Source organism: Poromitra crassiceps, assembly GCF_964638095.1.
Source record: "Poromitra crassiceps genome assembly, chromosome: 26".
Lineage (NCBI taxonomy): Eukaryota > Metazoa > Chordata > Actinopteri > Beryciformes > Melamphaidae > Poromitra > Poromitra crassiceps.
In genome coordinates, this window is record NC_139640.1 from 5940749 (window position 1) to 5957218 (window position 16470).

General features: G+C 45.0%; 1 protein-coding gene across 1 annotated transcript in view; it reads right to left on the reverse strand.

The window, feature by feature from the left end:
• The window catches only part of cdk14 (cyclin dependent kinase 14), a gene marked incomplete at both ends in the record, with an annotated part of 130183 nt that extends 123670 nt beyond the window's left edge, over positions 1-6513 (reverse strand). The window contains one exon of the mRNA XM_083661173.1: positions 6283-6513. Coding sequence (XP_083517299.1) covers positions 6283-6513 — 231 coding nt within the window. The remainder of the gene's footprint in view (positions 1-6282) is intronic.
• Positions 6514-16470: the final 9957 nt, after the last annotated feature.

The following is a 16470-nucleotide window of genomic DNA, read 5'->3' on the forward strand; positions in this document are numbered from 1 at the left end:
ATCGAAAATCGATAATTGATCATTAAGGAATTGAATCGATCATGTGGAATTTGGATCGATTATTGTTATTATTATTATTATTTTATTTTTTTGCGGACTAGGTTTGGGTGGAATTTGTTCCTCCTCGCCCCACTCCATTGCACAGCCGACTAACGTGAGGTGGAGCTTCATATAGTCTCTAATTTTCTGGCTGGGCGCGGGCCTTTGTGCATACAAAACTGTTTTAAACATGGGGAATTCACACCGGCATGCGCCGGGGACACAAACAAACGCACCCAGCGGTCTGCGGACCTCAGTGAGGCTCAGGCCTGTTGATTTGACTCTTGTGCTGTCAGCTAAGCTGGAAGACACCGATTGCCTTACATCATGTAACCTGACATGTAACATGTTTGTTTACCTGGCCACAGCGCTAGTGTCTGATATTCTTACTACACAGCGGCATCGCCATTATAGCTGGCCGAGAACGCGCAACGTTATTACCAGACCAGAGTTAATATATATATATATATATATATATATATATATATATATTATTATTATTATTATTATGCTATCGATAATCGATAATTGATCGTTAATTTTTCCCGATTTTCGATTATGGAATTTTTTCAAAATGAACATCCCTATTTTGAAGGCAGACAGAGATTTATTTATTTATTGAATCTGTCATAGCTTGTGCTCATATACAGTATTCATTAACAATTTCCATTCGAATTATTCCGTTTTCCCAGCAGAATTGTATTCTTGTCAGCCTCTGAAACAACATATACTGTCGACATCATGGGACATGGTTAGAGATATACTCACAAGAGGGTGAGGTGATGCGTCAGGAGGGACGCACGCGTAAGGGGAGCTTACTAGAGCCGTACTCGTTTTAAGCAAGGTTTAGAGAAAAAAAAACAGCCGGTTTGTCGACGGGCAACAGATGACGCAAGGTACAAGCGGGGGTATGCTTGGCGTCCAAACTGCAGTATAGAGGAAAAGAGGACACCGTACCCAGACCTGAGTTTTATGTGTGTGTAGTCATGTTTATAGTCATGATGTCGGGGGACTCAATATAGATAAATTGATTTATTCTATTATGCAAACCCAATGAGTCCTATATAAGTTATTAGCTCTTTTTGCAACTGCTGCGCCTGTTGCTTAATGCACTTTTTATACTCTTTTTTTTTTAAGTTTTGTTGTGATGCTTTTAACACATTGAATGCCAGCCATGTTTTCATTCCTGTAGGTAAGTTGTGCCAGGGGTGTTTTTGACGATTCTGGCTCATTTTAGAACAGCCGAGGATTCTTTTCTGTTAAGAATTCATGAACACCAATCATCTAAAAATAACTAATAGAATGTGTGCTTTCTCTGTCTAAAAGAGTTAGTTTGCAGAGTTAGTAGTTATGTAGATATTAGCCGTTGAGTACAGCATGGTTTCAGCGTCTGGAAATTTATTCAGAGATAAATGGCTTTTTGTGAAACAGTCACTTTAACCATTCATTTTTGGCATCAGTAAGACCGTCAGACATTCTAAACAATAGTTTTGAACAGTAATTTCCTCCATAACAACAGGAAACACCCCTCTCATTCAAACTCCTCCCTCCGTGTGTCTTCTCCTCCTTCCTCCTAACAGCGGGCGTGTCAGAAGCGCGTTGTGCTGCCTGCCTGTCTGTCTGCGTGCCTGCCTGCCTGCTTGCCTGCGTGCGGGGACGAGTCTGAAATGGATTACTGTAAAATCGCCAAGCCATTTCCTTGAATGGCTTGCTCCCGCGGTGTGTGTGTGTGTGTGTGTGTGTGTGTGTGTGTGTGTGTGTGTGTGTGTGTGTGTGTGTGTGTTCGCGCGTTGCTCCGCGGCTCTGGGGGGGAGGGGATCTCTGTCCGTTCTGTGTGTGTGTCTCCGGGCTCCTGACTGTAAAATCGCCAAGCCATTTCCGCGGGAGGCGGCTGCTTTTGGTGTACGGGTCCCGTGGCTGTGGCTTCTCTCTGTATCTGTCGCCACTTAGTGGTCGGTAAAATAGATTACACACATGCTCTTGCTCCTATAGTTATCTCGAAGATGTAAAAGGGGTTGATTGATGTCCCACCGTCAAAAAAACATGTAAGACGAGTTAGGTCGTCCTTGGCACTTAAGCGCTGGATTATGTAAGACGAGTTAGGTCGTCTCTGGCACTTAATGTGTTAAATGTCCATTTTATTCTCTTCTTTTATTCTTTTATTTTCCTGTCAACCATTTTATGTGAAGCACTTTGAATTGCCTCTGTGTATGAAATGTGCTATACAAATAAACTTGACTTGACTTGACTAACATCTCCACTGAAACCCAAATAGCACTCCTACCACTACTACCGACCCTAGTAGCCTACAATCAGAGACCAGGCAAGCTAGCTCTATTTCTCTTTCTATGCCTTTTACGTTTTATTAAACCATACCCCACTTGTCATTATTACTGTATCAATTTTGATGTGGAAATTTCTCTTGATTTTCTGTCTTTGTGAAGCACTTTGTAACCTGTTTTTCCCCCACAGTGCTGTGCCAGTGAAAATGGACGATAGCTCGAGATAGGAAGGTAGATAGTGGGGATTGGAGGTGTGGGTAGGGGGACTGGCTAGGGGGATGTGGGCGTGGCTTGTTGAAAAGTGCTATATAAATAAAGCTTACTGACTTTCTACAAATAATGCTAATTCCACTATAGCGCTCAACGGTGACCGCCCACGAGTAATCCCATTCATATTCTGAAACGAGATTTTGATTACGGTATTAGCCAGAATGTCGTAACCATCCACGGTAGACTTACCACGAGCTACCAGCTTGTGAAATGATATATGGTATACATATATGGTATTATGTTCCTGTAGAAGCCACAGCTGGATGTAATCAGCCTTGTTTTAAGAAAAACATGTTTTATTTGCAATGTCATGGAGAAGTACCGTACTACGCTACCCACAATCCTAAAGTGTAACAGTGACGTCTCTGATTGGTGGAGCTCGCTGTTACAATGGAAATGTTTACTGCTCCCGCAAATGTCTGCTAGTAAGTTAGCTATCACTGAACCCTATGATCGTTTGCAGTCAGTGTCGGACTTTGTTCAATTTGGACATGCAACACGTAAACGTTGAATGGGGCAAACAGCGTTCTGTTCAGCAGCAAGGCGAACTGGCACTGCACTAGTTAGCATCAATTCACCATGGACAGTGTAGTATTCAATTCTACAATTAATATACAATGAATCAAACGACATCATATGAGATGTGAACACACTGGCTGGACCAGATGCCATTTTTAATAAAGTGACAATATCAGCCGCATATTTTGGCAGACTAAAAGGCCCTGGCCACACTGATCTGTCAGAAAATTGACAGAATTGTAAAACTAACAGATAGATGCATGTCCGTTTCATGTACAAGTAACCTACTTGTACAGCAGGTGGCGGTAAGCACATTGAAGCTGTCAGCGACCCGCCTATAAACCGAGAGAAGAAGTTAGCTAGCTGTTAGCTCTGTGTGCTACGTTACTAATGTGGCGATAAAACGCCACTGAATGACCAGTTTGATGTAACCAAGGGCGTCAATTTAGTATGGCAAGATATGGCAGCCGCCATACCTTGGCTTCTGGCCAAAAAATAAACAAATGTGCTCCCAAATGCGCTAATAATAGCCAGTTCATGTACGCTAATTAGCTAATGATCCTCCTGTCCTCTCACCTGACAGCCCCCGACGCAGCACGTCGGTTAACTATGTCATGTCGAGTCCTGAACATGTTCTTATGTTATATTATTCATTACCTGTTGTTGGTATTGTGTGGAATGATGTTTTATGATGGAGCAAGCCTCCCGAAGTGATTATTAATGCCTGCGTTTATATCGAGGTTAAGCTAAGATAGTTAACTGCAACAGGAAGTGTGGATTTTCACAATAAAAGCCTCGCTAGTAAAACGTGAGTTATAAATTACCAAGAGCTAATATGTTTGTGGAAACCTGTTAATAAGTGAATGGCATTTATTTCTGGCTCTGTAATAGTAAGGAGAGTATAATTGTAGCCATTTGATTTCATCCTGTTAGAATTAATGTTATGGATCAGTAATAGTATATTTATGCAGATGGGGATATTAATGGGATTTATTTATGTTTGATCACTCATTGTATTTTTGTTATTCTTTCTTTATAGAAAAACCACAACTATCCACAACTGTTCACAACTATCCCAAACTCACAACCTGTATGTGTTTAAAGGGATACACACACAAATGCTGCATCAGGGATCAATGGGTTAATTGTATGACGTTTCGGCCCTCCGGTCTTCTTCAAGATCAACAAAGGTGCCTGGTTCAAAACACGGTTTTGGTCTCTATAGCTAAATTTCACCTATATGGGGGTGGTGAATTTTTATATAACGTTTTAGAGTAAAATAGATGACAGAAAATACAGTGTTTTGAGCGTGATTGACAGGTCGCCCGTCCAGCTCGCCGATCACGGACCAATAGCAGGCGGAGCTGCGGCTCTGTGGGATAACCCTGGTCTCGCTCGGGCCACTTCCCCATACCAAAAACCAATGGGTGATGTCACAGTGACGTCCGTCCTTTTTATATGGTCTACGACACAAACACCATCCACTTACAGAACTAGGACTAGAGTCTTTTTATATGGTCTACAACACAAACACCATCCACTTACAGAACTAGAGCTAGAGTATTTTTATATGGTCTACAACACAAACACCATCCACTTACAGAACTAGGACTAGAGTCTTTTTATATGGTCTACAACACAAACACCATCCACTTACAGAACTAGGACTAGATTATTTTTATATGGTCTACAACACAAACACCATCCACTTAACGAACTAGGAGGACTAGAGTATTTTTATATGGTCTACAACACAAACACCATCCACTTACAGAACTAGGAGGACTAGAGTCTTTTTATATGGTCTACAACACAAACACCATCCACTTACAGAACTAGAGCTAGAGTCTTTTTATATGGTCTACAACACAAACACCATCCACTTACATAACTAGGGCTAGAGTCTTTTTATATGGTCTACAACACTAACACCATCCACTTACAGAACTAGAGCTAGAGTCTTTTTATATGGTCTACAACACAAACACCATCCACTTACAGAACTAGAGCTAGAGTCTTTTTATATGGTCTACAACACAAACACCATCCACTTACAGAACTAGGACTAGAGTCTTTTTATATGGTCTACAACACAAACACCATCCACTTACAGAACTAGAGCTAGAGTCTTTTTATATGGTCTACAACACAAACACCATCCACTTACAGAACTAGAACTAGAGTCTTTTTATATGGTCTACAACACAAACACCATCCACTTACATAACTAGGGCTAGATTATTTTTATATGGTCTACAACACAAACACCATCCACTTACAGAACTAGAGCTAGAGTCTTTTTATATGGTCTACAACACAAACACCATCCACTTACAGAACTAGAGCTAGAGTCTTTTTATATGGTCTACAACACAAACACCATCCACTTACAGAACTAGGACTAGATTCTTTTTATATGGTCTACAACACAAACACCATCCACTTACAGAACTAGGACTAGAGTCTTTTTATATGGTCTACAACACAAACACCATCCACTTACAGAACTAGGGCTAGAGTCTTTTTATATGGTCTACAACACAAACACCATCCACTTACAGAACTAGAGCTAGAGTCTTTTTATATGGTCTACAACACAAACACCATCCACTTACAGAACTAGGACTAGAGTCTTTTTATATGGTCTACAACACAAACACCATCCACTTACAGAACTAGGGCTGGAGTCTTTTTATATGGTCTACAACACAAACACCATCCACTTACAGAACTAGGACTAGAGTCTTTTTATATGGTCTACAACACAAACACCATCCACTTACAGAACTAGAGCTAGAGTCTTTTTATATGGTCTACAACACAAACACCATCCACTTACAGAACTAGGACTAGAGTCTTTTTATATGGTCTACAACACAAACACCATCCACTTACAGAACTAGGACTAGAGTATTTTTATATGGTCTACAACACAAACACCATCCACTTACAGAACTAGAGCTAGAGTCTTTTTATATGGTCTACAACACAAACACCATCCACTTACAGAACTAGAGCTAGAGTCTTTTTATATGGTCTACAACACAAACACCATCCACTTACAGAAGGACTAGAGTCTTTTTATATGGTCTACAACACAAACACCATCCACTTACAGAACTAGGACTAGAGTCTTTTTATATGGTCTACAACACAAACACCATCCACTTACAGAACTAGGGCTGGAGTGCCGGCGCAGTTTGGGTGACTCCTTGCTGGCGGACGAGCTCTTGGCGTTGATGCAGGCATTGTTCTCGGAGTGGACCCTCTTCACCTGGCTGGTGGGCTTCTCGAAGGGGTCGAAGCCGCTCTGCGTGCGCTGGACCCTCACCTTCTTGTCCTCAGGGATGGTGTCCAGGGGCTTGATGACCGAGTCCGTTCCCTGGCAGCTGCGTGTGGACATCTTCGTGACACATATCTGTCAAAGAGGGAGAGGGAGGGAGGAAGGAGGGAGATGAGAAAAGTCAGCACCAAAAATCCATCTGCAAATAGAGTATCGCAGGAATGAGACCTGGACGCTAACACTTCCGTCTCGTAGGTGTAAAAGGCAACAGGATTTTTGTATGGGTTTTCTGAAAATCGTGTTCAAGAAAAAATGTCATAAAAGTGGTCCTCATTTGTGAAGATTATCCTACTGAACACAAACGTAGCTGTTTCATACACACAGACCTTATTTCCTGCATTTAACCGAAATACAATACAACAAAAACACATACAAAAATCCCATTGCCTTTCCCCCCACAAACCAGCAGCACAGGGACTTCTGGCTAAGCCTACAAAAATGTGTCATCACTGCAGTACTCTAGTGTTTCTATTCCTGCTGTTCAACCAAACATGGCCTCTGCCCCCCCTCTCCCAGCTCTGCCCCCCCTCTCCCAGCTCTGCCCCCCCTCTCCCAGCTCTGCCCCCCCTCTCCCAGCTCTGCCCCCCCTCTCCCAGCTCTGCCCCCCTCTCCCAGCTCTGCCCCCCCTCTCCCAGCTCTGCCCCCCCCTCTCCCAGCTCTGCCCCCCCTCTCCCAGCTCTGCCCCCCCTCTCCCAGCTCTGCCCCCCCTCTCCCAGCTCTGCCCCCCCTCTTCCAGCTCTGCCCCCCCTCTCCCAGCTCTGCCCCCCCTCTTCCAGCTCTGCCCCCCCTCTCCCAGCTCTGCCCCCCCTCTTCCAGCTCTGCCCCCCCTCTCCCAGCTCTGCCCCCCCTCTTCCAGCTCTGCCCCCCCTCTCCCAGCTCTGCCCCCCCTCTTCCAGCTCTGCCCCCCCTCTCCCAGCTCTGCCCCCCCTCTTCCAGCTCTGCCCCCCCTCTCCCAGCTCTGCCCCCCCTCTCCCAGCTCTGCCCCCCCTCTTCCAGCTCTGCCCCCCCTCTCCCAGCTCCCCCTCTCCCAGCTCTGCCCCCCCTCTCCCAGCTCCCCCTCTCCCAGCTCTGCCCCCCCTCTCCCAGCTCCCCCTCTCCCAGCTCTGCCCCCCCTCTTCCAGCTCTGCCCCCCCCCTCTTCCAGCTCTGCCCCCCCTCTCCCAGCTCTGCCCCCCCTCTTCCAGATCCTCTGCCCCCCCTCTTCCAGCTCTGCCCCCCCTCTCCCAGCTCTGCCCCCCCTCTTCCAGCTCTGCCCCCTCTCTTCCAGCTCTGCCCCCCCTCTCCCAGCTCTGCCCCCCCTCTTCCAGCTCTGCCCCCCCTCTCCCAGCTCTGCCCCCTCTCTTCCAGCTCTGCCCCCCCTCTCCCAGCTCTGCCCCCCCTCTTCCAGATCCTCTGCCCCCCCTCTCCCAGCTCTGCCCCCCCTCTTCCAGCTCTGCCCCCCCTCTCCCAGCTCTGCCCCCCCTCTTCCAGATCCTAGCGGCTGTTCATCTCTCCGTCCGTCAGCCCGGGTCCGTTCCTTCCTTCCCTCCCTCGCAGAGCCCTGCTGCTACCTCTCTCCACCAGGCTCTCCACCCCTCTTCTTCTTCTCTCCGATCAAAAACAAGCCCCAGCCTCCATGCTGCTGCTGCTGCTGCCCAGGCTCCCTGTAACCACACGACGTTCACACAATCGCACCGTCACCCTCCGCATCTGCCCGATCAATCGCATAGGCGGCGCGCTACCGATCTGCCTCTTTACCAACAACCCCCTTTTCTATAACACAATCTCTCCTCGTCTCTCTTTGCAAAACAACACACAGCGCCTTCCTTACCAGCCGCTCCTCCGTCCGAGTGTGTACACGGGCCACAAAAGACGCGGGCGGCATGACATGTTTTGCCACGGGCTCTCGACGCATGAAATATTTAGGCCCGGGCTCTCCTGCTAGGAGGAACTTCTAATTACTCCGACACACACACAGGAGGAGTCCTGTTGCAGCTCCCCATGGCAGCAGCTTCTTTACACGGCCAGGTTTCATTGTACACAACAACACTGGAACATTTCCCACACCGCTTCATTTCCCTTTTCTCTGCTGCTAAAATGGTTGAACGTCTCTTTAAACAGCCTAAGAAGCAGCAAAACCAGACCATTTGGTGTCCCGTGCGCGGCCTTTGTTTCGCACACTTCCATGTCGTATGGGTTCCAATTAAAGGAACACTCCGCCCATTTTCAACCAGCTTTGTATCATTAGAACATCAGTAGTATATCAGAAAACTGTAAACGGTTTTGATGTCTGTCATTTAATTTGACAGTTATTGAGTGTTAAAGTGTGGACCAGTGACATCACTGGTCCACACTAACTCAAATTAATAACTCATTAACTCAAATCAAATCAACTCTCAATAACTGTCAAACTATTCATCATTCATCTAGTTTGACAGTTATTGAGAGTTGATTTGAGTTAATGAGTTATTCATTTGAGTTAGTGTGGACCAGTGATGTCACTGGTCTACACTAACTCAAATTAATAACTCATTAACTCTCAATAACTGTCAAACTATTCATCATTCATCTAGTTTGACAGTTATTGAGAGTTGATTTGAGTTAATGAGTTATTAATTTGAGTTAGTGTGGACCAGTGACATCACTGGTCCACACTAACTCAAATTAATAACTCATTAACTCAAATCAACTCTCAATAACGGTCAAACTATTCATCATTCATCTAGTTTGACAGTTATTGAGAGTTGATTTGAGTTAATGAGTTATTAATTTGAGTTAGTGTGGACCAGTGATGTCACTGGTCCACACTAACTCAAATTAATAACTCATTAACTCAAATCAACTCTCAATAACTGTCAAACTATTCATCATTCATCTAGTTTGACAGTTATTGAGAGTTGATTTGAGTTAATGAGTTATTAATTTGAGTTAGTGTGGACCAGTGATGTCACTGGTCCACACTTTAACACTCAATAAAGCTGTATTCACACCGAGATATTTATTTTTCGCTCTGTCGCTTGATTCAACCCTTTGGAATCGCTCTGTCGCTCTGTTTAAATCGTTCATCAACAGGCACACGAATTGACGGACATGTGGGGGCTATAACGTTACGCAATGTCATGATGTTTGTCCACTACAAGCCCCCGTCGTTGTTTACAAGCTAAGCCTATCAGCGTGCACCTAATGCGAGCTCCATACCGGTAGTACAGACTTCACTTCATGTCAGCTGTCAGCCTGTCAATGCAGTTTGTTGCCACACAATAAACCAGCGGTTTGTTCCAAGCCAGTGTGATCCTTGACTCGCTCTCACACGGCAGCCAATCAACGTTGAACAGCGAGCGACTGATGCCAGCGTATTTTCGCTCGAGTTGGGATATTTCATCTGGGGCGACGAGCGTATTTTCTCCCTATCGCTCTGTCTCTGTCGCTCGGACGCCCAGTGATTTTTCTCCCGGGCGAATATACGCTCAATCGCTCGTTTGCATTGACTTTGTATGTAAACTCGATGCCAGCGAAAAACTTTAATAGGTCGGTGTGAACGCAGCTTAACTGTCAAATTAAATGACAGACATCAAAACCGTTGACAGTTTTCTGATATACTACTGATGTTCTAATGATACGAAGCTGGTTGAAAATGGGCGGAGTGTTCCTTTAAGGACGACACGACGACGAGCAAGAAGTAAGAGAAGAGAAGCGATAGTGAACAGGAGCAAAAGGTTTTAGAGAGAGGAGGAGGTGATTAAAACGGGCCAGGAGGAACAAGGAGGAAACACAAGAGAAACTGAGCGCGAGATGGAGGGAGAGACTAAAAAACAACAAATGGAAAAAATAGTAGAGAGGTTGAAAGTGGACATGTTAATGTGTGAGACGAGGCTGGCACAAACATGTCTCCCATGCATATCAAGCAGTGTCCTCTGTGACAACAGTTGTCATCTGGAACGTCGGCGTACGCAACGTCTGAAAAGCAAACGAATAAAGCAACACAAACAAACGCCGTCGTTTAAGACCTATCGCCCTACAACGCATCAATACTTGATGAGAGGAATGCCTAATAGGGAGGCGAGGTGGTTCGACAACGAGGCGTATATATTCGTAGGATTTACAGTCGGTATTTCTAAAATAGACAGAAGAAGCAGAAGTGCTGATAGATTGGGGGCAGTGGAAATAGGGATTATGAATAGACTAAAAGAAGGAATGGGATTATTTGTCTTGAGATTGCCGTGCCGCCGTGTGGCGGTGTGGTGGCAGTGCAATCGAAAGTGAGTTGAAAATGAAGCATGTAATCAAGCTTTAAGCCTGTAAGACAAGCCTGAGGAGAGTGGAGGGAGAAAGAGACATACCCTGCGGTAGGTAGTCCCAGGTGTTTACTGTTCCATCACCTTTGCCTTAACATTTGCCTTAAAATAATCCCATTTCCATACAGTCTATCCCCCGAAGTACCCTCATCCCACCTCCGTGAGATGAGGGGAATGTCTGTCTACCCTTTGCAGACAAGCCAACAACATAGTATGTTGTAGTCTCTCTCTGTTCAAACTAGGGATGTTCATTTTGAAAAATTTCCATAATCGAAAATCGGGAAAGTTAACGATCAATTATCGATTAATCGATTATCGATAGCGTAATAATAATAATATATATATATATATATATATATATATATATATATACATTTTTACTCTGGTCTGGTAATAATGTTGCGCGTTCTCGGCCAGCTATAATGGCGATGCCGTTGTGTAGTAAGAATATCAGACACTAGCGCTGTGGCCAGGTAAACAAACATGTTACATGTCAGGTTACATGATGTAAGGCAATCGGCGTCTTCCAGCTTAGCTGACAGCACAAGAGTCAAATCAACAGGCCTGCGCCTCACTGAGGTCCGCAGACCGCTGGGTGCGTTTGTTTGTGTCCCCGGCGCATGCCGGTGTGAATTCCCCATGTTTAAAACAGTGTTGTTGGCACAAAGGCCCGTGCCCAGCCAGAAAACTAGAGACTATATGAAGCTCCACCTCACGTTAGTCGGCTATGCAATGGAGTGCGGCGAGGAGGAACGAATTCCACCCAAACCTAGTCTGCAAAAAAAAAAAAAAAAATGTTTTAAATAATAACAATAATCGATCCAAATTCCACATGATCGATTCAATTCCTTAACGATCAATTATCGATTTTCGATAATTGACGAACATCCCTAGTTCAGACGCAACGCGTTAAGTCAGCACGCTTCCAGCAACGGAGGGTCTGAATCACAAGTTGCCATCTCCGTGTTTGGCCAGAGGAAATCCCCGGGGCTCCAACGGTATCATGATGGAAGTCCAGCTCTCTCATTGGTGCATCGTTCAAAATGTACCGCCTTTTGTTTTGGTCTTAGGGGGTGGTCCTTAAACACTTTTCAAGAGTTGTGCACCAGACGTTAGGTATGTTGTAGCTCTTTTCATACTCCCAGTGGTGGAAATGGGGTGGAATACAGGGAGACGGCGTTCCTCAAGTAAAAGTCGAGAGGGTTTCCCCTAAAAAGATGAATACATGAAATCAAATCGACAGCTGACATTACTGTTTATCAGATGCTGTAGCGGACACATTTCTTAAGCCAATGGTATAACAATTGGTACCAACCATGGTCATGGTAGCTTGACGGAAAAGGGGGCTACATAACATTCCAAAGTTAGGCCAAATTTTGTCGAGGGAAAGACTGGCATGGCCATTTTCAAAAGGGGCCCCCTTGACCTCTCACCGGAAAATATTGTTTTTTAACAAATGTTTTCTTTTATTCAAATTTGAAAATGACAATACAATGACGTACAACCTATCATAATAATTGATACACAAGCCATAGCAATTAACGGAAAAGAAAACCACCCCCAGGACCACCGACTGCAAACCAAAACATGGTAAGATGGCTCCTTCAATTTGTCAGCCGCCAACACCCACAAACCAATTTCAGATTATTCGACTCCAATCACACGTGCAGCGGACACCTCAGGTAAATTACATCAAGGAAAGTGACAATCCAGTTGCTCAGTGAGAGCTTGTCTAGATGTTTCCACCTCATAGCAATCAGTTTCTTGGCTGCAGTGAGGCCAGCAAAAATAAGTCTTCCTGGTGTCCAGGAGCCGACGGCTGAGATGTATCGTTCAGGAGCAAAGCAGATGCAGATACGGGCATAGTCAGAGAAAATGTCACGTTTTCTTTCTTCCAACAAAAGAGTGACAGGTGGGAAAGTGTTGCCTTCTGTAAGGTAAGTTCTGTATGCCTAGTGGCCGTAAGGTAAGTTCTTCTGGGGGTAAGTTCTGTGCTGACTTCTGGGGGTAAGGTAAAGTAAAGGTAAAGTCCCACTGATTGTCACACAATGTGTGAAATTTGTTCTCCGCATTTGACCCATCCCCTGGGGGAGCGGTGAGCGGCGGCGTGCGCCGCGCTCGGGAATCATATGGTGATCTAACCCCCCAATCCAACCCTTTGATGCTGAGTGCCAAGCAGGGAGGCAATGGGTCCCATTTTATAGTCTTTGGTATGACTCGGCCGGGGGATCGAAACTCACGACCTCCCAGTCTCAGGGCGGACACTCAGACCACAAGGCCACTGAGCTGGTAATGTAAGGTAAGTTCTTCTGGAGGTAAGTTCTGTGCTGACTTCTGGAGGTAAGTTCTGTGAGCACAATCAAGGTAGATTTGTTGGTGATCAGGGTTATGAGAAGACAACAACACATAATCCCATGGCCGGCCTTCTGGTTTGACGGACGGTCTCTCTCATCTCTGTATATCACCCATGCACATGCACGCACATGCATTGCTCACCTACATACACAAACGGTGATAAACTACATTTGTATTCTTGTCTCGATTAGATTATTTGCTGCTGCAGTTACCCCAATTCCCCCGCAGGACTTGTGTTTAAGCGTCTTTACCTCAGTTGTCATACAGTAATGCAATAGGTAGGTTAGGTAATGCAGTGGGGCCCGGCCGGGGGGGTAATGCGACCATCTCAGAGGAGTAGTTACTGATGACATTACCTTGAGTGATGACAAGAGCGACTGAGGGCATAAAAGACCAATCAGGAATAAAGCCTCGTTATGTGCTCTGCTTACTCAACTGCTATCAGCCACGTTAAGCGGCCTGCGTTCATGCTCGCCCGCTCTCTAAATGCATTTCCATTTCGCTCGAGACAATGCGGAGCTATCGGTTTGCCGCGGCCCTCGTCACTCCGGGGGCCTCGAGGCACCGATAGCGAGACGACACACCAGAGGACCGAACGGAAAAGAACTGCTCATCTCCTGCCATCCACACTGTCATGCTTTTGTGTGGGGGCGTGTTCGTGAATGGCAGATGGAGGGGTGTGTGTGTGTGTGTGTGTGTGTGTGTGTGTGTGTGTGCGTGTGCGTGTGCGTGTGCGTGTGCGTGTGTGTGTGTGTGTGTGACAGCACTAAATAGGGCTTCCTTTGGAGACGCCTCCTCTAACGGCAGCTCTTCATGTGACATCTCAGGGACAGTGTTTGCGTTAGGGGTGCACCGATCGATCGGCAAGCAATCCTGTATCGGCCGATTTTGACCTCAAATATGCGATCGGCTGATTGCCGATATTTCGGCTGATTGCCGATTTTTTTTTTTCATTATTATTATTATTATTTATTTTATTTTATTTTATTAAAAAAAGCCCTATGACTAATCAGGCTTTCCAACGATATAAAATACAATGCCAATTGGTATTATTAAAGGGTAGAAATAACGTTTCCAAACTTTTTTTGAGGAGTTTATATATCGGTGATCGGTGATCGGTGATCGGTAATCGGTGATCGGTCGATGATCGGTTGGGCAGATATTGGCAATCGGTGATCGGTGGCAAAAAAACGTGATCGGTGCACCCCTAGTTTCCGTTGATAACAATGTATGCTGGTCACCGTGTCTTGGAAGACTTCAGTGTGCCGCCGGACAAATGGGAGAAATCCCGGTCAAATATGATCTGTGTTTATTAGCAGCGCTAATAGGAAGCTAGCAGGTGTTACCGTTGTCTATTACTGTTTCTGTTGCATTAGGATCTATTACCAAATAGTGATGGTGACTGTGCAGAAGTGCTTATTTCAGAGAAACAAATCTGTAGCAATTGGCTTGTTGCATGCAAACAACAATTTAAACATGCCATTACAATGGGCAAATAATATAATTTGGATGGAGAGCTTGTGAGATTGTGATGGTTTAGCATCTTATTTGTGATGACTACAGCAGAATAAAAAGCTAATATAGATATTATCGCGACTGATTTTTCTGCCCCACAGTATGAATTGCTACATCGTTGTATAGACCTTATTCGATTGACGTCACTCACGTACGGGCACGCCCACCGCCGCCATATTGTCGACATAGCGCTGCAGTTCTCAAGTGACAGCCTATGTGGAGCAGCGTTTATAGGAAGCTAGCCGCTGTTAGCGTTACCTGTATCGTTCCAATTGTGTTCGGATGGTGACCTGCGTTAGGCATGGCTGTAGTAATGACAGCAATAAAGTCCCCGTGGTTTGTTTCTATCTCTACCATCCACAGACGTGAAGGGAGCGACACTGAGGATACGTCAGCAGCACAGGAGATGTGTGGATAGTTAGGAGAGACAGGTGAAACTTTCTGACAGCTCCTCACAGCAAAGTCTGTTCACCTCGTTCTTTTGTTTATTCATTACAGGCATTAACGGCAGCATACAAACAACAAGTGTGGGGTTTTTATTGGTGTCATTACCATCGCAATTTTGTAATGGAACAGAAACGACAATAAGGCTGTTACTAGTTGTCAGCTGCAGCGCTGTGTGCGCGCAGGACGGTATCGCAACAATATGGTGGCGTCCAGGGTTAGCGAATAAGGTCTATAATGATATTGAATTTCAATGTATCAGCCCATCCCTAATGGATGGATAGCATAGCAGAAAGTCACGATACTTACAGCATATTTCCAGCAATAAAATAATTACCTCGAGATATTACCTCTGATTCTTTCTCCAAGGGATGCAACACTGACTAACTGACATGAGACACCACTTTCAGCAAATTAAAGTATTAGGTTACATAACTTACATCCAATTAGTGTCGAGTGTGAACGCTCACAGCAACAACTAAAACCTCATGCATACATGTACAGTCACTCAGACACTCTGGATAATAAAATGTAGTCTCTCTTGCACGCTGCGGCTCCTGTGCTCCTTATTTGAAATAAATTTGAAAAGCAGCCTGTAGATATTTGCATGACAGTCTAATTAGCACCATAGAGAAATAAAATATCCCAACAGCCAACCGACGGCCCAGATCGAGGCCCTTCACTAGAGGCTCACGAAGATAAACCGCCACTGATGATGACAGCAGCGGAAATCTGTGCTCGCTCAATATTATGATATCTGTCATCTAGACACCATACATACATACTACTGTAGGAAGAAGACCGAAAGAGATGTAAATGATATTGACCTGCTTCATAAGGTGCAAACTAGTTCTAATTCTGCTTCACATTCAGATTCATTTCAGATTAATTTATTATTAAGGACTGCACAACAAAGTCGGCAGAATTTGCTTTCGGTAAAGCATATTAGCTACTGTGTCAGCAAAAAACATAGACCGTACAGATATCAGACAATACACAGACAGTAGTACAGGTAGCATATAAAGACAGATACAGGACATTCAACATGAACAGAAATTGCGGATGGGGTATTGCTTCAGGAGTGAGTGGAGTTCAGTGACCTGATGGCTGTTTGAACCGGGTTGTTTTGGTGGATATGGATCTGTAGCGCCGGCCAGCAGAGGGCAGCAGTTGGAACAGGTGGTTGGCTGGATGAGATGGATCAGAAACTATCATTTTGTCATCTTTTTGTGATCTTGTGATTGTGCGTTTATGGTAGAGTGAGTCTAATGATGAGAGGGGGACCCGCCTTTGATTTTTGATGCCTTTTTGATTATGCGTTGACGTTTATTACGTGATTGATTGTCCAGATTGCCGTACCAAACTGTGATGGATGAGGTGAGGAGGCTTTCGAGGATGGCTGTATAGAACTGGAGGAGGAGATTACGTTT